Here is a 22321-nt window from a genome sequence, read left to right as displayed (position 1 = left end):
AAAATGGAGGTGTGACCATATTGTTTCATCAAGTAGCAGTGAAATTTTTGCAGTAATTTTTATTTTTTTGGCAATGATGGACTTTTTGCAAGGTTGCTGAAAATTGGCTTCGACCTCTAATCTCTCCACCATTGTTGACTGTACCTTCAGTTGTCTGGGTTCTGATGGCTGAAATTACTGCCCCACCACCTCAAAAGAAATCTCTCACTTTAAGACTTTCCTTCAAATATAACTCCTTGATCAATTTTTTTATTCACCTGTGCTGATATCTCTATGTTGCTTGTCATCACACATGTTGTTTAGTAATATTAATGCGGATGGTTTTGTAACTTGAAGATGAACACAAGTGTAAGGTGCAGTTTTTTTTTGTCAGCTCAAGATATGGAGAACATGAGTGAGGATGATGGATGGGAGTTTGTAAACCTTGGAGATCAGCAGAGCTTTGGAATCAAAACTGCAGGTTTAGAGGAGAAGGCAACAGCTTGTCAGATGCTGGTGAGTGAGAGTTTGGCTTTGATTAATGCTTCACACATTAAACCTCTTTTTCTTTAAAAGTTGCTTCAGAGCATTGTGCAAATTTTTGAAAACGAGAATTGACTGGGTTTAAATCAGTTGAACAATGTGGGTGGAATAAAATGCAGAGTCTACATTGGCACAGTAGTATTTTGTTACTCCTTTAAGCTCACAGTGTTTGCTATTTAAAATTCATGTCTTGAAAAACAAGCCCAGGTTTCTTTTATCATTTTCGGAGTGTAGATGGTTTAAAAATAGTGAGGCTGTCAAGGTGGCTGTTTTCACTAACTGTTGCTAAACTAAAGGTCTGTTGTAAGACCAATAGAAATGTGTATTTAACGCCAATACTTAAAATGGCCAAATGGCCCTGTGGTCAATGGACTATGTAGTGGATGAGATCAGGAAGATTGCCACCTTTATTAAAATAAGAATTGCTAGAAACAGTACAGGCCAGGTAGGATTTGTGCAAAGGGAAAGAGATTTAATGTTTCAAGTCATGAAGCTTTTTTTCTGTCCAAGATGTTGCCTGACAGCTGAGTGTTTCCAGAATATTTTAACTTCCTTTCAGATTTCTAGCATCTTGCTTATGTTGTGTAATGTTTTGAAGTAATGATTTCTCAGAATGGAAAAAGTGAAAAAAGTCTAAAATAGAACCATCACCAAGGTTGGCTAGTGGAAAAGAACTGAGGTGTCCAATTTGATGAGAATAGTAGGAGTGATGAATTAGTGAAGGGGAATATTTAAAGTGAATAAACAAGTTTTTTTTTCTTCTCTTAATTGCTCCTTTCTTCTATGAGACAATGGGGCAAATAAAAGAAACAAGTGATGGTTCCAGAGGTGGTGCAAGTGGTAACAGCCCAATCTCCAGTTGTTTTTTTTGGGATCCGAGGTCAGGATCTAAAGTTGTTATATTTAGTGTTGATGCTCATACTGTTTGCTGGTACTGTTGGGAAAAGCACCCAAGGATATTAGGAAAGAAAGAATTGTATAAGTTGCAATGCTGTATGTTTTTTAACACCATAGGAATTCCATATGTCTGAGATCTGAGAGTACCATTTTAACTTGATTACCGTAATCTTGATGACTAAATGTTCAAGCCTGGCTAGGCTTTCAAAGCCATTCACCCGTTAATTAAATTGATCTCACCTTTCCGAACAAATGACTCTGATGTAGTGCTGGAAGCACTGCAAGTATTGTTGAGAAATAACATTGAGTTCGGATTGTCTCCAGCCACGATGTTGACGTTAGTTTGGGATTTCGGTAGAAACTGAAATCCCATTGTGTTAAATTGTTCTACTTGTGCTAACCAGCCAGATACTGCATTTTGCATTTTTCAGCAATCCTGTTAATAAATCAGCACTGTTATTGATGCATTTACCCACTCCACAAATGAGCCACTTAATTGCAACTGAAAGTGAGACTTTTCTTTTAAAACAAAAAATCTCTCTGATCAGATGGTGAAATAATAGCTTTAAAGCCATGAATGTTTTCTTTAATGGGATTTGGATTGGCCTCACTGATTTAACTGCTGATGTGAAATTGATTTCCATCCCTAGGTATGTTACGCAAAGGAGCTGAAGGAAGGGTTTGCCGAATACACAGAGCAAGTGGTGAAACTGATGGTTCCACTTCTTAAGTTTTATTTTCATGATGATATCCTTTCTTTCATAGTTTGTTTATACTAGGCACCTATTGACTGTTGCTTTCTACATGAGTGACTACTCTACAAAAATTACTCATTCATTGTAAAGTGTTTTGACATTGATAAGTTAGATTGTAAGCTGCTCTCAGTGGATCCAGGGATATTACTTGCAAGTTTACCCTGAAAGTTTATCTCGAATGCCTACGGTGCAGATTGAGGCCAATAGGCCTATCACGTTTGCACTGATCCTCCAAATCATATCACACCTGATCCCTGTAACCCCCCCCATTTACTGTGACTAAGCCACCTAGCTTGGACATTCCTGGACACTACAGGCCAATTTATCATGGCCAATCCACCTAACCTGCCCGTCTTTGGACTGTGCGAGGAAACTAATATAGACATGGGCTTGGGGGGAAATGTGCAAATTCCACACAAACAGTGGCCCGAGGGTGCAATCGAACGAGGGTCCCTGGAGTTGAGAGTCTGCAGTGCTAACCACTTAGCCAAGATGTCACCTATGTTGTCTGGTTGTGAATTATGATATAAACACAGGTCTTTCTTTTCAAATTCCTGCTAACAAAATAAAGGGAAAATGTTGTTACCATTTTTAAAAATTTAAGAAAATATAATGTTCTGATCTACAGTTAATTTATTTATACTTGATATTTTAAAGTTTTGTTGAATGCTGTTGGATTGACTTAACTACAGTATTCATTGTTTCCTGAATACAGTTGGAATTGGGATGAGATCTTTTAAACGTTCAGTTAAATTTGACGAAAAAACAACTAAGCATTTTGTGCAGTAACTGACTTCGAATCTGGTGTCAGTGGTAGTTCCGATAGTGGACAGTTTTGCCTCTGTGTCAGAAGTTGGGGTTTTGAATCCCACTCTGAGATTTGAAAACAGAAGCTAGGCTGACATGCTGACACTGTACTGAGTGTGCTGCACTGTTGGAGGTGCTTCTTACAGACAGGGGGTAAAACCAAAACTGTAAATGCATCGGAGGATGTAAAAGACAGTTGGCTCAATTTTATAGAAGAGTTGGTCAGGTATCTCCAAGTGTCCTGGCCAATATCTATCCCTCAGTCATCATTATTAAAACAAATTATCATGTCATTATCACAGTGCTGTATATAGCATTTTGCTGTGTGGAAGTTGACTGCAGTATTTCCTATTTTATTGACTTTGAAGTGCTTTGAGATCTCCTGTTGTTTTAAAGGCAGCTATTTAAACGCAAATCTGGTTAAATATAATTTCAAACAAGACAGAAGAGATTCGTTGGTCCATTGTGTCTGCAGTGGTAAAACTGCTGCAAATCTGCACTGGTCCACTTCCCAGCACTTGGCGCATAGCCTTAAATGCAAATAACATTAAGTGCTCATCCAAGTACTTGTAAAAAAAAAATTGCAGAGTTTCCCACTTCAACTACCTTTCCAGGCAGTGAAAAAACATTTCCTTAAATTCCCTCAAAATCTTATGCATTTCTCCTTTAAAATTATGGCTTCTTGTGCCCATCAACTCAAGGAAACAGCTTCTTCCACCATGTCCATAACCCTCAATGTTATAAACTTCTACCAAGACCCTGCAACCTTGTGGGCAACATCCTGGTGAACCTCTTCTGCACCCCTTCAATCCCATGTTTCCTATAGTGTGGCAACAAGAACTGCATGCAGTACTCCAGCTGTAGCCTAACCAAAGTTTTGAACATTTCCATCATAACCTTCCTGCTTTTATAATCTATACTGTAATCGATAGACAAGTGTCCCATATGCCTTCTGAACTACCCTATTAACCTGTCCTGCTGCTTTCAGGGATCTGCGGACAAGCACCCTGACTCTTGTTTTGTTACTTCTACCAAAGTGCATCACCTTGCAACTTTTCAGGGTTACATTAGATCTGCCATTAATCTCCCCACATGACCAATCTGTCAATTTTCCTGTAAGTTAGGATCTTGTTTTCCTTACTTCCAGCTACTCAGTTGATCCTTATGTCGTTCACACACCTACCAGCCCATTCTCTTCTGTATTGTTTATTTATCACAGCCACTGCAGGCTGTAATTTTAACATTAAATTCCCAAGACCGTCTGTTAGATTTGTCTTTTCTTTTTGAATACTGTGTGTTCTTCCTTGACGATGAGACGTGTTCGTGTTGCTGCAGCTGAATCGATGCCTCTGTTATTGGAGTGTGCTCGTGTCCAAGGACCTGAGTATGTGACACAGATGTGGCATTTTATGTGTGATTCTCTCATCAAAGGAATTGGTACAGAGCCAGATTCTGATGTTCTTTCTGAAGTTATGCATTCATTTGCAAAGGTAATCTTTTATGTAGAGGAATGGAAATTTCTTTATTTTGCATGAAAGCGGGATGCTTGTAAAGATTCATACCAAATTAGATTGGTAGTATCATCATGTGATATGCAGCATAAAGCTCTCTTTTAGAGTCAACTGCCATTCATGAAGGTGATGCTTGATCTTGTCTCTCAACTGTACCTTGCTGTAGTGCACCCGCACACCCCCGATCCTTTAGAGTCAGAGTAATATAGCATGGAAACAGGCCCTTCAGCTGAAACTGGTCCATGCTGCCAACTCAGCTAGTTCCAATTGCCTGCATTTGGCTCATTTCCCTGTAAACTCTTCCATTCATGTACCAATCCAAATGTTTTTAAACCTGCCTCAACCACTTTCTTTGGCGCCCATTCCATTATACACGTTACTGTCTGCATGAAAAAATTGCCCCTAAGGTCCTTAAGTCTTTCCCCTTTCACCTTAAACCTATGCCCTCTAGTTTTCAATTCCCCGTTGCTAGGAAAAAGACTGTGCATTTATCCTATCTCTGCTCCTCATGATTTTATATACCTCTCTAAGGTTCCCCCCTCATTTTCCTATGTTCCATGGAATAAAGTCCTAACCTGGTCAACTTCCCCCTCTAACTCGGGCCTGCTGGTCCTGGCAACACCCTCATAAATCTTGTTTATATGCTTTCCAGTTTAACTATTTGGTCAGGATAATAAAATGTGAGGCTGGATGAACACAGCAGGCCAAGCAGCATCTCAGGAGCACAAAAGCTGATTATTTGGTCAGCCTGTTATAGCTGAGACAATGTACACAATACTTCAAATAAATCCTTGCCAACAACTTATACAACTGTAATATAATGTGCCAACTCTTACACTCTATGCTTCAACCGATGAAGGCCTACATGCTGTATGCCACTTTCACCACCCTGTCTACCTGTGACACCACTTTTAACGACCTATATACTTGTACTCAGGTCCCTCTGTTACTTCACGTTCCTCAGGACCCTTTACCATTTATGTACAAGTCCCACCTTGGTTTGACTTTGCAAAGTGCAGTATCTCGCATTTATCTGTATGAATTGCATTTGCCAATCTTCAGTCCATTTCCCCATCTGATCAAGATGCCTCAGAAATTTTTGATAACCTTCCTTGTTATCAACGATACCTCCTAATTTTGTCATTTGTAAGCTTACCAATCAGTCTTGTGCATTCATGTTCAGATTGTTTACGTAAACAACAAAGGTCCCACAAATGACCCCTTAATACCTCTATGTCCATAGATCAATTGATCTCTGCCTGAACTACAAAATAATTGATTATGTTGCTGAAGGACACTGTAGTCTGTGTTGTTGGTTGCTTCCTCAACAGCCTTGATTGAACTTTGTAAATTACGACATCCTTTCTTTGGCTCATTAACTACTACGAAATAAAATGGTTATAACATACTCTGTGTTGAATGTCAGAGGAGACAAAGGGTACTCAAACAAAGCAGAAGATGATTGTATACATATGTAAAAATAAAATTAAGAATACCCACGTGTATAAACCTACTTTGGGCCCTTTGCATGATGTAAGACCGTACCAGGTTGGAGTTCCCCTCAACTTTAGTACTGGCTTGCCACCATGCCTACCTTCAATAACCAGTAGAGTTCAGGCAAGTCTGGTGTAAGCACCTTTCTGAAAACCAGCTATTGCTGGTGACTTTGTTCTTTTAAAATATGTAGCAAAATAAAACTATGCTGATCTCTTATGTTAAAAGCTTCCTGCCAGTGCACCAACTGCTCAGCTTACAATGTCCTAAAAGAATGTTTTTTGGAAAGCTGTTTCTTTTCTTTTAAAGTCAAAGAATCCCTAAGCATCATAAATCTGTGAAATATTTAACTGTCTATTCTGAATGCTGTGCAGGCAGACAACCTGAGTAGAAATCATGAAATTAGACGGTGCAGAACTTGAGAGGAAGGGACAGGGAGAAGTGACTAGGCAATAATGTCAACTGCAGTTGCAAGAGCAAAGTTTGAGTCACTTAATTGGAGCCCCTGTAATGAAAGTAACTGGACTGAGCTATTTCATTTATTTAATGTGCGTATATTGTTTTGTTTATCCTGTTGTTGTATGTTTCCCTCTTTTGGTCTTTAGTGTGTAGAGTTGATGGGTGAAGGCTGCTTAAACAAGGAACATCTTGAGGAACTGGGAAATATTATGAAGGGGAAATTAGAAGAACACTTCAAAAATCAAGAATTGAGACAAGGTAACCATGTGATACATCGTTGTGAAGTTTCTGTGAGTGTTGCTATCACTTCTGACTGACTTCCTCCTTGAGTTTTCTCATTCTGTATGATTTTATAACTATTGATTTCTAACATTGCAGTTCAATTGTTTTTGCCTTTAGCAAAAAGACAAGATGAAGACTACGATGAACAAGTTGAAGAAAACTTGCAAGATGAAGTAATGTCTTGTGTTTTTATTGTACATTATGCTAAATTTACATCATATATGTAATGCCATGTATATTCGTATAAAAACCATACTTGCAAAACTAAATTTTTTAACTAAGTTGAGGGCTGACTCCCACATTATCAGTGTTTTTGGATGTGTTAACTGCCCTTTTCCGTCTCCTCCCTAACACAGCTGCCAGGTCTCTGCTCCTAAATGTAACAGAAACTGAGCTGAACAATATAATGTCTGCAAGCATCCAGTCCCTCAATCACTCACTGACACTCAGTAGCAATGTGTACTATTTACAGACGCACTGCAGAAATTCACCAAAGATTCTTAAGACAGCACCTTCTAAACCCACAACCACTTTAATCTAGAAGGATAAGGGCAGGAGACAGATGGGAACATTGCCATCTGCAAGTTCCCCTCCAAGCTGTTCGCCATCCTGACTTGGAAATATTTCATCGCTTCTTCACTGTCACTGGGTTAAAATCCTGGTATATCCTCTGTAAGAGCATTATGGATCTCCTGCGGGTGTTCAAGAAGGTAGCTCACAACCATCTTAGAGGCAACAAATGCTGACAATCCAGCAATACCCACATACCACGAGTGTATATGTTATAAACTGTCGACAGTTTTTAAGATGGAATGTTCCTGTATGTGTCACTCCTTCTTACTGTTGCTTTGAGAGAGTGGGATATGTGGGAATGCAGCATGCACCAGTGATGTACTTAACATCATATGTTGGCATGCACAGATGTGAGGAGCTGAACAGCTGACTTCAGTAGTGTGCTATTTTACAATTGTAGTGGTCTTCACGAGGGTAGTTTTTGACTTTAGCAGAGAGTGGAGGGTGAGCTCCAAGGCCCAGGTTTTCCAGTCTCCTGACTGTTGGAGGCCAGAAGTATTCTGCTTGTGGTGTGTCAGGATCTTCTGGAAATCCTCGTGCACAGATCTTCAAGAATTGTCTAGGAAATTATCTAGCAAGTAGGACTGTCTAATCCACAGACCCAAAATTCTCCTAGTCTGCTCTAACCTGAGAGGCCAGATTGCTGCTTGTTTTCCCCTTCTCTTCTCGCTGCTACCCAAACAACCTGACTTCTCTCCTCCACCTGACTTGCCATAAACATTTGGTTATTTACCAGCCACCCACCTGGCACCTATGGCTCCACCCACCCACCTACCTTACCTTCTGTCAACAGCTGTAAAAATGTGCAAGTCGCAGCAGGGACTTTAAATCTTGAAATGTGGCAGCTCATATTGAAAAAAGTGTTAGGATTTCAGCACAGATTCATTCCATTGCTGGCTGTGTAGATACCTCGCCCAGAGGTTTTTGCACAAAATTCTGCCAAACGTAACTGTGTAGTTTTTTTCCCCCCCTGTCTAACCAAGGTCAGCAATGAGGTTTCTGACCCTGATTGGAAAATCTGGGTCAAAGGGTTTAGATTTTTTTAAATGAAGGACAACCTACAATGATGTATATGAAAAGTTATTTTTTTCTTCTAAAAGTCAAGATTGCACAAGATCAATCACTTCTATTAATGTAATTTGATTTTGGGGAAGGCGGCATGGTGGTTCAGTGTTTAGCCCTGCTGCCTCTCAACACCTGGAATCCTCACTTGGCTGACTGTTTGGAGTTTGCACATTCTCCCCATGTCTGCATGGGTTTCCTCTGGTGCTCTGATTTCCTCCCACAGTCCATAGATGTGCAGTTTAGGTGGATTGACAATGCTGAAGTGCTGAAATATGCAGACTGGGTGGATTAGCCATGTGAAATACAGGGGTAGGGTAGAGGGTGGGTCTGGCACGGATGCTGTTTGGAGGGTCAGTGTGGACTCAATAGGCTGAATTAGCCTGTTCCTATCTGTAGGGATTGTAAGATTCGAATGTATCGATCAGGATCTTTTTTAAAAAAGTCTGAATTCTTGTGTTACTGTATTATTCCAGTTGAATTCTAGCTGATTTTATCATGTGTGTGAGAAGTATTATATTTACTTACAGGATGATAGTGACGTTTACATCTTGACTAAAATTTCGGACATCCTGCATTCGATGTTCAGCTGTTACAAAGATAAAGTGCTGCCATGGTTTGAACAAATTCTACCACTAATAGTCAATCTAATTGTAAGTTTAAAGCAATTAAATTTCCCAGACTTTCTGGCATTAACTCTAGTTCTGCCGATGCTTTCAAGCTGATGCATACTTTTCATTTCTGTAGTGTCCGCACAGGCCGTGGGCAGACAAGCAGTGGGGTTTGTGCATCTTTGATGACGTAATTGAGCATTGCAGTCCTACGTCTTTTAAATATGCAGAGTACTTCTTGAGACCCATGTTGCAGTACATCTGTGACAACAGCCCTGAGGTCAGACAAGCAGCTGCATATGGCGTTGGAGTTATGGCACAATTTGGTGGAGAGAATTACAGACCATTCTGTACAGGTTGGTTTAATTAATTAGTTATGGTTTTCCGTTTGTACACTTGAACAACAAACCATAAAGTTACAAGCAATGTGGGAATAAAGCAGAAATCTAACTCGTGTCATTTATCCCCTTTTAGCTGCGCACAAATGACCTCTTACGTCCAGGATTCTATTGTGATCTGTAGCATCACTTAATCAAATTTTATGCCAATCTTTAAAGGTTAAAAAAATCAATTCAGACATCTTATTCCTGCTAGAGCGAAGGGTAAGGCTGGTAAGATTAAGGAACAATGGATGAATAAAGATAATGGGGTTCTAGTCAAATCTAAAAGATAATCTTTTAAATAGAGACAACCTTGTTCACTTGAATCTCTTAAATACAAAGTGTAGGGGCACGCTTGAGAGAAATTAGGAAGACAAAGAGAATATGAAATAGCATTGGCGGATAAGGCTAAGGGTAATCTGAAGAGATTCAAAAAATGCATTAAAAGCAAGAGTGTAACTAGAGAGGAAAGGTGCTTTAAAGATCAAAAAGGTCATCTGAGTGTTGAATCTCAGGAGATGGGAGAAATACTAAATGAATATTTCACGTCATGGAGTCTAGAGAATGAAGAGAAATAAACTTTGATGTTTTGAAAATAGTTCACATTACAGAAGTAGTTTGGGAAGTCTTAAAGACTATAAAGCTGGATAAATCTCCAGGACCTGATATAATGTATCCCAGAATATGTTGGGAAGTAAGGGAGGAAAGTTTGCGACCCCTTGTGAAATATTTGCATCTATAACTATGGATGAGGTGCCTGATGACTGGAGGGTGACTAATGTGGTACCTTTGTTCAAGAAAGGTTGTAAGGAGAAACTGGGGAACTATAGTCCTTGAGTCTGACTTCACGTGAGTAGAGTGATGGAAGGTATTGTTGACATTGTTGTTCAACTTAAGTGGCTTACAAGGGGATAGTGTGTTAACTGATGCCCATTTTGGGTTCCACCAGGGCTTTCTTGGCTTCTGGTTTTATTACAGCCTTGATCCAAACATGGACAAAAGAGCTGAAGTCTAGACTCTGTTAAGACACAGGCATGCGTCCACCATCTACAAGGCACAAGTCAGGAGTGTGATGAAATATTCCCTACTTGCCTGGCTGGATATCAGTCCAATATTTATGTTCAAGAAACTGCACCATCCAGGATGAAGCAGCCAATTTGATTGGCACTTTCATCATCATAAATGTTTATTTAAATCACCACAGATGTGCTGTGCATCATTGAGAAGAGGCACTGCAGCAACTTAGACAGCAAATTCCAAACCCACAACACCTAACATACAAAAACAAGGGCAGCAGATGCAAGGGAATGCAAGCAACTGCAAGTTCTTCTCCTCTTTTCACACTCTCACCATACTGACCTGGAACTATATTGCACTTCCTTCACCATCTCTGGGTCATTTCTAAAAAGGGTGCAGAGGTTCTGGAACAGTTTGCCTGCCTTCTGGGCAGTTAAGGATGGCCAAAGAAATGCTGGCCTTGCCGGTGTCCCCCTCAGCCCAATAATTGATTTCTTTTCAAAAATAGTTGTGTTGTTGATTTTTCTTGTGTTTTTTTTGCGTCAGTATTAGCTTTGCTGACACGTTATTTTAAACAAATGAATACTGGTTACAAAAGGAATCTCTAACTTCCAAGTTGCACCGAAAGTGTTTCTGATTTTGTTTCATAGAAGTAGTATAGAATATCTATTAATGTGTGTTTTACAATCTAACACTATTTGTTTTATTCTTTAGCCAACTTTGTTCTTTCAGGAAATATGCTTGATCAGAGTCTCCCAAATCACTTTAAGTCTTTATTACAAAGCATTTTGGCAATGATGTTTTAGAAGAAACAATATGGTTGATTGGGCCAATAAATACTTTTGTTCCCCAAGCATCTTTTATCTGAATAACACATTTTCTGCACATGCTGCACTCATTCTGGTTCACAGAGCCTGAAATTATAAATTTACATAAATGTGGCTTGAGTGGACTATCTCATCCTAGTCATGCGCAGCTTCGTGGTTATTGTAAGTGTTTTATATTGAGGATAGTGTGCTGTAATCCAATGATATTTTCTTAATATTTTTTCAGTTCTTTCATCTTTTTCACTGGTAGTGCTTGAACTGAATTTATAGATTCATTGGTTACACATTGAGTTCTGGTGTCACGTTTTTGCTCACTCTAATTCATAACAGTCGTTCTAAGATTCTTTGGTATCTATTGAATTAAATAATTGCTTGGTCGTTCAGAAATTAAACGTTGCTAAAAGAGACAAGAAGTCAATGCTTTCTGTCTTTCACTTGTCAGAACAGGATGCAAAAAAAAGGTTTAAGAAAAGGACAACAATTTCTGTTGCAGCAGAGGAGTTTGCTGGTTGGGCCATCGTTGGGCCGGAGACACAGCAAGAAAGTCGATTGTCAGCCTTAGTTCTCAGGCCAAGCAGAGAGACTGGTCAGGGTGTTGTAAAGAGAATACAGCATAAATTCGTAGTCTCCATGGCCTCTTTATTTCCTAATGAAAAAGATGTATGAATGTACAGATTCCTTTTGCCTACATAAAATAGGGTCCAGTGTGTTCACATTCGTAGCTTCTGGCACATGACTGTGCATAACATTGCAAGCCAAACTGATGATCTAAAATTCAACTTAAGGTGTAATTCTTAATTCAGATTATTTATTAAATGATATCTATTATGTGGGTGGGGGATACTGTTCTAAGGCCCCCAATTTAAGGCTGGTTAAGCACGCTAGCCTGTTGCTGACTGAATGGTCAATGGGGTGTCTTGCTAGAAATGATCTGCCCCTCTTTGAGGCGTACAGAAATATATTTGGCATCACACCGACACTGCACCTCTCGTATCTCATGACTCATTTGTGTGACGAGTAAAACATCTTTTTGGCCTGATAGCATTCTTAGTGGAGAAAACGATTTGTTGGCTTACTACAAAGTAGCAGCACAAGGTGACTAACTTTACCTGTACAAATTTTTGAGTCCCCTTTCCCTTCCTGAATAACCTGAGGAAGACTAGGCAGCTGTAGGGCATTAGGCATCTGATCACAATGTAAGGTTGACATTGAGATGGAGGCAAAGCCGATCTGCATGATAATTGCTATCCTGATCTTATCAAATCGTGGAATAGGTTCGAGGGCTAAATGTCTGCTCTTAACTTGTGTGTTCCTGTATGTCATTTTGGACAAAGTAAAAATGTGTTTTATTTTTACCCTACAGAGGCAATTCCACACCTGGTGGGAGTTATTCAGATGGAAGGGTCCAGATCCAAAGAAAATATTAATGCAACAGAAAACTGTATATCTGCAGTAGGGAAAGTCATGAAGTATAGACCTGAATGTGTAAATGTCAATGAGATTTTACCTCACTGGTTGTCATGGCTACCACTGCATGAAGACAAGGAAGAAGCAGTTCACACGTTCAGTTATTTGTGTGATCTTATTGAAAGGCAAGTTTTATTTCTGGCTAAGTCTAATTTCAATTAAATATAACTTGTAATAACTTGTGAAATATTTGTACGGCTGAGGGGTAAAGTGTTGAAGCCTGGAGCTAATTGCATAAATCCCTGAAAGAGCTGTCACAGACATTATGGACTATGTTGTGTGGTTCTGCAATGTGCTATTTTTATGTATGTTCACACTAATTTTAGTTGCTTGTGATTAAAGAGGTGTCACTTTCTTTTTGGATGCTGAGATTTCCTTATGAAATATTTTGCTTTTGATCTCCAGAAATACTGGTAAAAATATATTGAAAGGATGCTGATTGTTCATTTTAATTACTAGCAGAATTAATTTTTCTTGATTTAGGCAATTTAAGATGTTTTTGAGTTATGAATTGATGCCATCAGAAATTTGGGACTAGCCCTTGCAAAACATTGGAAACTTTTGATCTTTCTGGTTTGGCAATAATTGTGGCAGGAGAAATTGTTAATAATCCTGTTTAATAACCTCTTATCAAAACTGGAAGGTGTCAGACCTGTGGGTAGGTTTTAAGCAAGCTGAGATAGGGAAATGGTTGTGGAGAAGAGGAGCAAAAGTGATTTGTCTGAATTTGGGGCGGAAGTCAGGAAAAATTCAATGGACGAAGAGGTGATGGTGCAAAGCAAATGGAATGGTAAGAGGTTTGTGAAGAGGTGTGGGTACAGAGGTTAAGATCTTGAATTATTGAACTCTAACAAAGCTTGTAAATTACATTTAGGATACCTGATATTTTGAGACCTTCTGACAGGTTCTGCTATTTTTAGTAACTTGGCTTTCTTTGATACTGCATTTATAGCTGTATCAGCTGCCATCTGTGCTTGAGATTTCTCAACACCAGATCAATTCCAAACTCGTTTTTTTGTTTCTGCAATCATTCCTTTAGAAGTAAACAAAAAATCTTTTCATTTGCAAAGTCATGCTACTCAGTGAGTGGTTTATTTACCTGATCATGTTGCTAGTCTTGTTGATTCAGTCAGACATCCACCTTCTTTTTGGTACAAATTCTGTTGTAATACAAAGTGCTTGAAGATTAACACAAGAACCATGCTGAGCCTAGAGATGGTTGTGGTGGGGGAGAAATAATTCTAGATTGCTGATCTATCCATCTCACAACTTCCATGAACTGTTAATGGAGAGCTGGGAGGAAACCATAATTTATTTTGTGAAGTATCACATTCATTCTACCAACACTGGAGAGCATAGATTTCATTTGCCTCCACTTTCAGCTCTTCTGCATTAAAATTAATCTGCTGTGATGACCTGACTGGCTCAGAATGGGTGTCTTGCCTGTCTTGTGCTCAAATTGCTTTTGATATTAAGGTTTGAGAGTTCTCAAGCATGGAATCTGTTTATTATCAAGCTGAATCTCTGGGTCTGTTTTTAATTAATTGTGTAGAGGAACCAAGGATTCAGATTTAATCACAAAGTAAAACTGATCCTGATTTTCTTCCTAAATCTGAACAGAGCACAAATAACGTCAGTTGAACTTGAGCTGAATAATCAGAATGCTGTTAATTTAGTTTGAATCCCACTGATGTTAGAAGAAGGATTACCTTCAGGCAGAGGGAGAAATTTCTCAAAATCCACTTCAGGAAATTTGGTGGATGATCAGATTCAGCAGAAGGTGTATTTACCCACCAGTGTGGCTTTCTGCTGAGGTTGCAACAGTTGCATAGGAAAGTCATCAAGGTTTCCCTGAAATATTGCATATTATGACTATTGAAGCAACTAGTTTATAGCTAATTGTATATTAATTGTTTAATAGTATTCAAATGGTGGGCATTAACTGGAGATTTGCTTGTTCTTTACATTGCATACAAAAGCTTGGGTTTGGAGATGCACGTGTGCAATATGTAACACTTGAATAAAAGTTTAGAAATCTATAATGATAGGCTGCAGTTCTGTACAAGATAGTCAGGTGATGAGGGAAAGAACATTTGAACTGACGTTGACTGCGTGCTTCTGAAGCTGTACGTAGTCCCTATTTCTTACGCTGGGTCCATTCACCTTAATGCAATTTCTTTACTCTCACTGTGGACTGTCATGTGCATGGGATAGCCCTGTATTGCAGGAACAAATGTTACTGGCCAACCCAAGCATTTCCTTAATCCAAAAATGAGAATTGAACTTGATGCCAGTAGCCCTGTATTGAATCTGGTCAACTTTGCTGAGGTTAAAGTCCTAAAATTGTTTAGGGAGGCAGCTAGGCTGAAATGGTGGGTTGGTCTGGAGGTTTACCCTCCTTCTATAACACAAGGTGTTGTACTCCGTCCCATTTTTATTAGAACACTGACTATTGATCATCTATGGGACAAGGTAACCATTGGTGCCTTGTTTGGACTTGCAGAGGGAGGGTTGGACAAGTATTTGTTCAAGATCTTGAATTATCTGAAGTCATCAAGCTACTCACAATAGTTTGTTATGCCTTTGTAATTGCTGTCTGTATTAATTGCACATGATCTGTGCCATTTGCTTGATTTTGGGCAAGAACATTAAGAATGAAGTGACTGCGACTGAAAGTTAATAGCTGTATTTGCATGTGAGCCTCTAGGTGGTGCTGGAGCATGATGCATCAAGCTATGCTGGCGTGTAGCATGGGCCCTGTTTTCCTAGGCAATTTCAAATTGATCTTTGACATTCTGTCATCCTAAAGCAATAATTTAGAAATATTTAGTCATGAAAATATGAGGTAGTAGATATTTGAGCCACCATGTATACATGCCTTTAAAGTAGCAAACTCTTCCAAGTTTCTTCCACAGAATGTGGGAAATGCTGGCTAGGGCAGCATTTCTTGCCCAATCTTAATTTCCCAGGGAAGATAGTGAGCTGCGTTCCTGAGCTGTGGCAGTCTGTGTAATGCAGGTACACACTCAGTGCTGTTAGGAAGGGATTCTAAGATGTTGATATTGAAGGAATGGCAATATTGCAAAAGGTAATCAAAAACTGGCAGAAACCAGATTTTTCTTTTTAAAATTTATCTTAATGGAGAAGAGACTGACAAGCAGTGGGAGCTTACTACTTAGTGAGGAAATTCCAGAGCTTAGCAGCCAGACAGCTGAAGGCACGGATGTCAGTAGTAGAGTGATGCCAAATGGTGGCGATGTGCATGAGGCCAGAATTGGAACAGCTCAGTGCACTCGGTGGTTTGTGTGTCTGGGTCAGATTAGAGGTAGGGGCACATATAGTTTCAGGTATATTTGCAATTTTTCAGAATAGAAAAATACAAATGATGAATGGTGTTTAGAACAACACTCTCTCTACAGGTGGAAAATTGGTTATCAATTGCACAATTTGTTTGTTGAGGCCAAAATGCAAATTTTCTACTGTGCGTAATTTCAGAGGTACCTTACAATGAAGTAAAGTGTGTAGTCTAAAGTTGAAATAATTTGTATCACAAGCAAATTCATTCTAATGTTTCATCCACAGTAATAATCCAATCGTTCTTGGACCCAATAATTCCAGCCTTCCCAGAGTATTTGCAATCATTGCTGATGGTCTCACAAATGAAGCTATAAAGAATGAAGATGCCTGTAGCAAACGATTGGCAAATGTAATTCGACAAGTACAGGTATGTCTGTTAGTGTTACTATAAAGTGAAATGCCTGTCATTTCTAATGTTTGCATGTTATATTAAGAGTTTACCAACTAAGTTTATGTTGCATAATGAGTCTTACTAATTTTTTAAATGTCTATAACAAACATTTTTAAGAATCCTTGGCACAATTTGTATTCTGTGCTTAGTAACATTGCCATATGGTGCAGTTTAGTTGAGGATAGTGCTTGCAGGATGCACAACTTAACATTTTTTGAAATTTATTTGTTCATTAGATGTGATGCCACTAGCTAGGCCAATATTTATTACCTACCCATAATTGACCTTGAGGAAATGGTGGTGAGTCATCATCTTGAAGTGCTGCAATACTTGAGAATCAGCAGGAAGTTTCTTTCTTGCATGGCCTGATCCCATGGGACCTCATGGGGTCAGGAGCCAATGTTGAACATTCCCAAGGTAACTCCCTCCTAACTGCTACCTGTAATGGGTTTTTCCGGTTGAACAGGGTTTTTGATGGTGGTGTCTGGAGAGATTTTCTGTAATGTATGAGTCCATGAATATGACCATGTTTAGACTATTGCTTGAAGTCCATGGGACAGCTGTCCATCTTTTGGCATGAACTCCCCTGATGTCAGTAAGGTTGACTTAGAGTTTACTATATTAACTCAATCTCCGTGATGTCAGAATGGTCAGTTGAGGATGTGAGTGAGAAGGCTGAATGTGGTAAGTTTTGTTTAAGGCAGGGTTACATTATTTGCAACTTATGCAGTAAAGTATAACAGTGATGTGTGTACCCTCTGCATTATGTTCCTGTTACTGAGCGTGTGTTTTCACATTGATTATGTGGACCTTTTGAACAGCTGGCACACTCCTGGTGCCAGAGGTGCAGGTTAATAAAACATTTGCTGTACTGTTTATTTCTGAAAAGAGATTTTGCCAAATCTTTTGATCTTGCATTTATCAGAATTAACAAAAGGATGCCAAACATTAAACAATCAACAGTTTACATTGAAGGATAAAATGGTTAGCATGTCAGCCTTGATGGTCATTGCATTGTATTCAGTCATTCAATTTACCAACAAATTTGTGCCATTTTTCTGTACAAGTTGATTGTTTCAAATTTAGCTTTGAGTGCAAGACGTAAGCTTCAGCAACACATTTCTCTTTTCAAGTTTTCAAGTTCTTTACTACCAATTGATCGTTCATTTGAAAATAATGGTGTTGACCTTAGTGAAAAGCCTGTTTTCGTTTTGATTTCAGGGTTCGGGAGGACTGTGGACTGAGTGCATGACTTCACTTAACGAAGCCCAGCAGGCAGCAATACAAAATCTGTTGAATACTGCTTGAATGGCCTTAAATATTAACATGCAAAAAACAAAAATCATTCATGATTTGTCCTTTTTCTCCCTCTTCTGTGAGAGAACTGTTATGTGGGTCACTTATGCAGACCGCAGTGAGTACCAGGAAGCTCTGTGGTTCAGTATGTTGTGTGTTAAGGCATCTCCAAATTACAGAAATATCTTCATTTCTCTTCCCCCGCCGTCCTTTAAAAAACCAAGCCGGCCCATACAGCACTGATAGTTATTTTTCTACTTGTATCACCAGAACACGGCACAAATGCAGTCAGTTTAAACTTAAAAACTTTCATATCAACCATAACTACTTTGAAACAAGTTGCTCTAGTGTTGGTATGCATTAAACTGGTAAGATATTTCTATACATCTAGTATTGTACTTCTAAATAGTGTGGAGATTTGTTTTCCGTTTTGAGGTAGGCAATAGATTCACCTACCAGTTAAACAGCAGCATGCGAGATCTCTCATTTGTGCTATTGTTTTTTGATAATCACACCCTCTTTTCCTTTTTAGCACCGAATGCTGTCCTGCAAATTCTGAAATGTGAATTTCATTAGTGTGTTCAGCAGTACCTCTCAGTCCAATGAAACAATTTATGAAATGCGTTGGCAAATCCATTTTGACACAGCTTACATTTGATGTCCCACTGTCTATGAACAGACACATCTGCTCATGAATTTATATGGTGACTTGGTGTTTTAGCTGTTGTAGGATACCACTCTCCTGCAAGGATAGTATTTGGGCAGTGCAAATTTGATTCAAGCAGTGTGTTGGGAAAAGAGATTGGGGAATTTCTAAAGACAAAATCAATGATTGTACCTTGCTTTATTATGCGACTTCAAACTTGCAATAATAAAAAAGGCATTATTAAATTGTCTGGTGTCACCACTTTCTATGCATTCAAAAGGCACATGGTTTATATTGCAACCATTGCTTTAAATGATTTTCAGTCACATTTCAGTACGTTGCCCACTTCCTCCATCTTGTATGTTTTGTAGGAAATTCAAACTGGAAACTGAAACAGTGACACTTGCACTCCTTTGAGCAGATTAAAAATTTTTGAGGGGTGCAAACTTTAGAACTGATATTGCATGGCATTATGGCGCTAACTGCTAGGATACAGACAACAGCAGTACACTTAGTACGTAGGTGTAAAGCAGTTTTAATTTTTTTAAGCTTTTAGGACAAATGAAGAGATGTTTTACAAAAACCGGCTGACTTGATTTTCCTTACATTTAAATAACTTGAAGAAAGTTAAGTAAATTTAACAAAAGAATCAATGTGATATTTGAAAGTAGCTGGAAGTTTAATTGGTAATGGCAGACTTTTATTCCACTAATAGCTGCTCTGGCAGTGTTGAAAGTATTTATAGTTAATTTTCTTAGATTTTTTCATTTTTCGCACCGCTAAATTTTGATTTTACAAACTTCTGTAGAAAGCAACTCTTAATGTAATTCAATTCAGAATAAATGATGCAAAACCTGCCTCGTTCTGGTAATGTCTGTTTGTAGCTCACATCTTGTTCTTTGACTATCTGTATTTGCCAGATAAGTAAGCATTTTAGATATGGTTTTTTTGTTAAATATGAAAAGGATAGCAGTTTCTTTGCATTTTGTGGTATTAAACCACACAGCGGCATTGATTCATTATCATATGGTATATTCCTCAATGTCTCAATCCTTCCTTTCCCCTTCATGCTCCTCTTTCCCTGTGTTACACAGTTGAGGAGAAAATCATATTGTGATTAATTCAACAATACTAATTTATAAAATATTCTGAGGATCTTTTCTAAAAAAAGTGTGACATCAAGCATCACAAGATAGTCAATCAGGTGACTGAAGGTAGGGGTCAGATGAGTATATCTTAGGAAATGTCTTAAAGGAGAAGAACAAGGTAGAAAGGCTGAGAAATGTTACAAGGGAATTCCAGAGTTTGGAATCCAGGCAACTGAAGGTTTGGCCACCATTGCTAGGACAATTATTATTTTGGAAATGCACAAGAAGTCAGAGTTAGAGTGTAGAGGTCTCAGAATTGTGGGGGAGAGGGAGGTTGTAGAGTTGGAGAAGGATCTGAAACAAGAGTGAGAATTTAAATCAAGGCATTGTTTACCTTGAAGCCAACGTATATCAGTGAACAGAGGGATGATTAGGGAATGGTACTTGCTCTGAATTAAGACATGGATCACCGGGTATGGGATGAGCTCAAGTTTATCTAGGGTCAAATATGGGACACCAGTTAAGACTGTGTTGGAAGTTATCCCTAAAGTTTAATGAAGGCAAGAATGTGGTGTGGATAAAACAAATCACTCAAACTGAGCAATATGCAGCATTCGAGCTATTTGAAGGTTCAAGAAGTCCTTCTCAACGTTATACTCACTATTCTCAGGACACCCCAATAAAAAATAATTCTTAACAATCAATCCATTTAAACTTAATTAGTAGATCAAACTCATGATTTCAAAAGTATATTTTCTAACACAGTCGCCGGTTAAGTCAAGTGAGGTAATGATATAGAGCTGGGTATTTGAAGTGTTTGTGTGAACAGTAGCAATATAGGTTAGACTTATGTCTGCATGGAACAGCATGTACTTCTTCAGTAATCCTACCAGAAGATAAATTTCTGAGGATGGAATTCAGAATTGTGTTGTGCTAATTGCCTTGTGTTGGTTACAATGCCTCCTAGTATATAATGATTGAGATTACGTTGTCAAAGCTTAAACATTTTAAAATGATAACTTTCAGCTTATTCCAGGGAAGGTCAAAGTAATTCAAAGCTTTTTAGCAGAAAAAACTTCAAAGGTAACCAGATTGGGGATTTCACTGGAAGACCCTGTTTCTTTGAGTGCTGTCATGAAAATACTCGACATTCAGCAACCATCTCAGTAGTACTGATCTGTGCTGACAGAGCAAGTTTGGGGTAATACCTGCATTGTAACTATTATGGGGTGGAATTTATACTTTGGATACTATCAATTGCTTCTCAAAACATTCCACTTACCGTGCAATTCAAGTTTCTGTGTAAATATGTTTTAGCAATCTCAGTTTAAAAAAATTCCTTTAGCACAATCAGGCAGTGAAATAAACTTGTGTTAGAAAATATACTTTTGAAATCATGAGTTTGATCTACTAATTAAGTTTAAATGGATTGATTGTTAAGAATTATTTTTTATTGGGGTGTCCTGAGAATAGTGAGTATAACGTTGAGAAGGACGACTTGAACCTTCAAATAGCTCGAATGCTGCATATTGCTCAGTTTGAGTGATTTGTTTTATCCAAAAGACCTTTTGGAAATGTGCTTAAGCAAGTGAGTGCAACTTGAAGAATCTTCCCAAATCACTGCAGCCAGTGGAATTTCTCGAATTTCAACCTGGGAGCAAGGCCAGTTTTTTAGGCAACGCTGACCAGACAAATTCAATCATCAGTCAGCTTAAAGGATTGCTGAAAATGTGAGCCAGTGATTTTGGGTGGAACTCTCACATTTTAAAAGTTCCCACTCCTTTCCAGGCATCCCTTTACCCTGAAATATTTGTAAACTTAGATCCAGGGTCAGGACTCTCTTTAAGGCAAGAAATATCACAAAAGATCTTCACTGAGGCTAGAATTACCGCTCCACTAAACAAACAGATTGACAAATATGCAGGAAGTTTTTTTGTATGGTTACTAAGTTGTTCTAGGCTTATGTTGCAGTTCATTTTATCTGATCAAATCCTTTACTCAGCAGTTTGACCAAGGATTTATGTTGCACCAAAATATTTGCGAAGAGGTTGAACTTGTTGCTGTTTTCCCAGCGGAAAGTTGCCAATTGTCCTTTGCCAGAGTAGGTATGTCTAAAATTCTTCTTTTGGAATCCTGGCTTTTGTATCAGGGACTGCTTGAGGATTTCCTTACCTCCCTTGGCCAGACAAGGGAGACTAGATCTCACAGATGGTTGTGGTTTATATTCAAGATGATCAAGTTACGTTTATGAAAAGCCCTGAGATTTAGTTATATGGGAAATTTATAAGGGGAGAATTGGCCTTACTCCTTTCTGTAATTTGATGTCGCCTTTCTACTTTGTTACCTTACAGACTATCCTATTCATTTCATCTTTGTCCTTCCTGTGCATTTAAAATTTATTACATTTCAATTTTCCCCAAGATTGGAAAAAAGTCATTAGTCTGAAATGTTAACTTTGTTATTCCCTTATAATTGCAGCCTGTTTGCTAAGTTTTTTTTCTGCATTCTTGATTTTTTGCATTATTTTGTCTCCGGGGAAAGAATTATTTAGCTTTTCTGTGACGTGGTATTACAGCATTTAATTTTTAGTAAAGCAGTTTTTTCCAAAACTAATTGTAATGATTTTAAATATGGTGCTCTTCTAAATATATTTCCCACCCTTAACACACAGCATGTTCACACAGTGTGTAGTAGTTCATATAACATTTGAAGGAATGCATTTAGACATAACCCTGCATTGTAGTCTTCTATTGGGGGAGAAAGTGGGCATGGAATTTAATGGGTGGCACTTTCATTCAGGTGGTGTGATCATGATGGCCAATACTATGTCTCCCTCTCCCTTTTGAACAAATTACCTGCAGAAGTCTGATTTCTAACCT

General features: G+C 38.6%; 1 protein-coding gene across 3 annotated transcripts in view; it reads left to right on the top strand.

Moving 5' to 3' along the window:
• The window catches only part of kpnb3 (karyopherin (importin) beta 3), a 63879-nt gene extending 45280 nt beyond the window's left edge, over nt 1–18599 (top strand). For 2 of the 3 annotated variants that reach the window (XM_059646476.1, XM_048532742.1), the window contains 10 exons: nt 374–495; nt 2070–2166; nt 4299–4471; nt 6592–6703; nt 6845–6900; nt 8893–9015; nt 9110–9329; nt 12561–12789; nt 16247–16388; nt 17634–18599. In XM_059646476.1, the coding sequence (XP_059502459.1) occupies nt 374–495; nt 2070–2166; nt 4299–4471; nt 6592–6703; nt 6845–6900; nt 8893–9015; nt 9110–9329; nt 12561–12789; nt 16247–16388; nt 17634–17720 (1361 nt within the window). In that variant the 3' untranslated portion in view covers nt 17721–18599. Of the gene's footprint in view, nt 1–373; nt 496–2069; nt 2167–4298; nt 4472–6591; nt 6704–6844; nt 6901–8892; nt 9016–9109; nt 9330–12560; nt 12790–16246; nt 16389–16648; nt 17544–17633 lie in introns of those variants that run through there. The other variant, XM_059646477.1, reaches the window with a different exon arrangement.
• The last annotated feature ends 3722 nt before the right edge of the window (nt 18600–22321 follow it).

The sequence above is a fragment of the Stegostoma tigrinum genome, chromosome 6 (assembly GCF_030684315.1).
Source record: "Stegostoma tigrinum isolate sSteTig4 chromosome 6, sSteTig4.hap1, whole genome shotgun sequence".
NCBI lineage: Eukaryota > Metazoa > Chordata > Chondrichthyes > Orectolobiformes > Stegostomatidae > Stegostoma > Stegostoma tigrinum.
The sequence above is the reverse complement of the archived record's forward strand: the minus strand, read 5'-3'. Positions and strand labels throughout refer to the sequence as shown.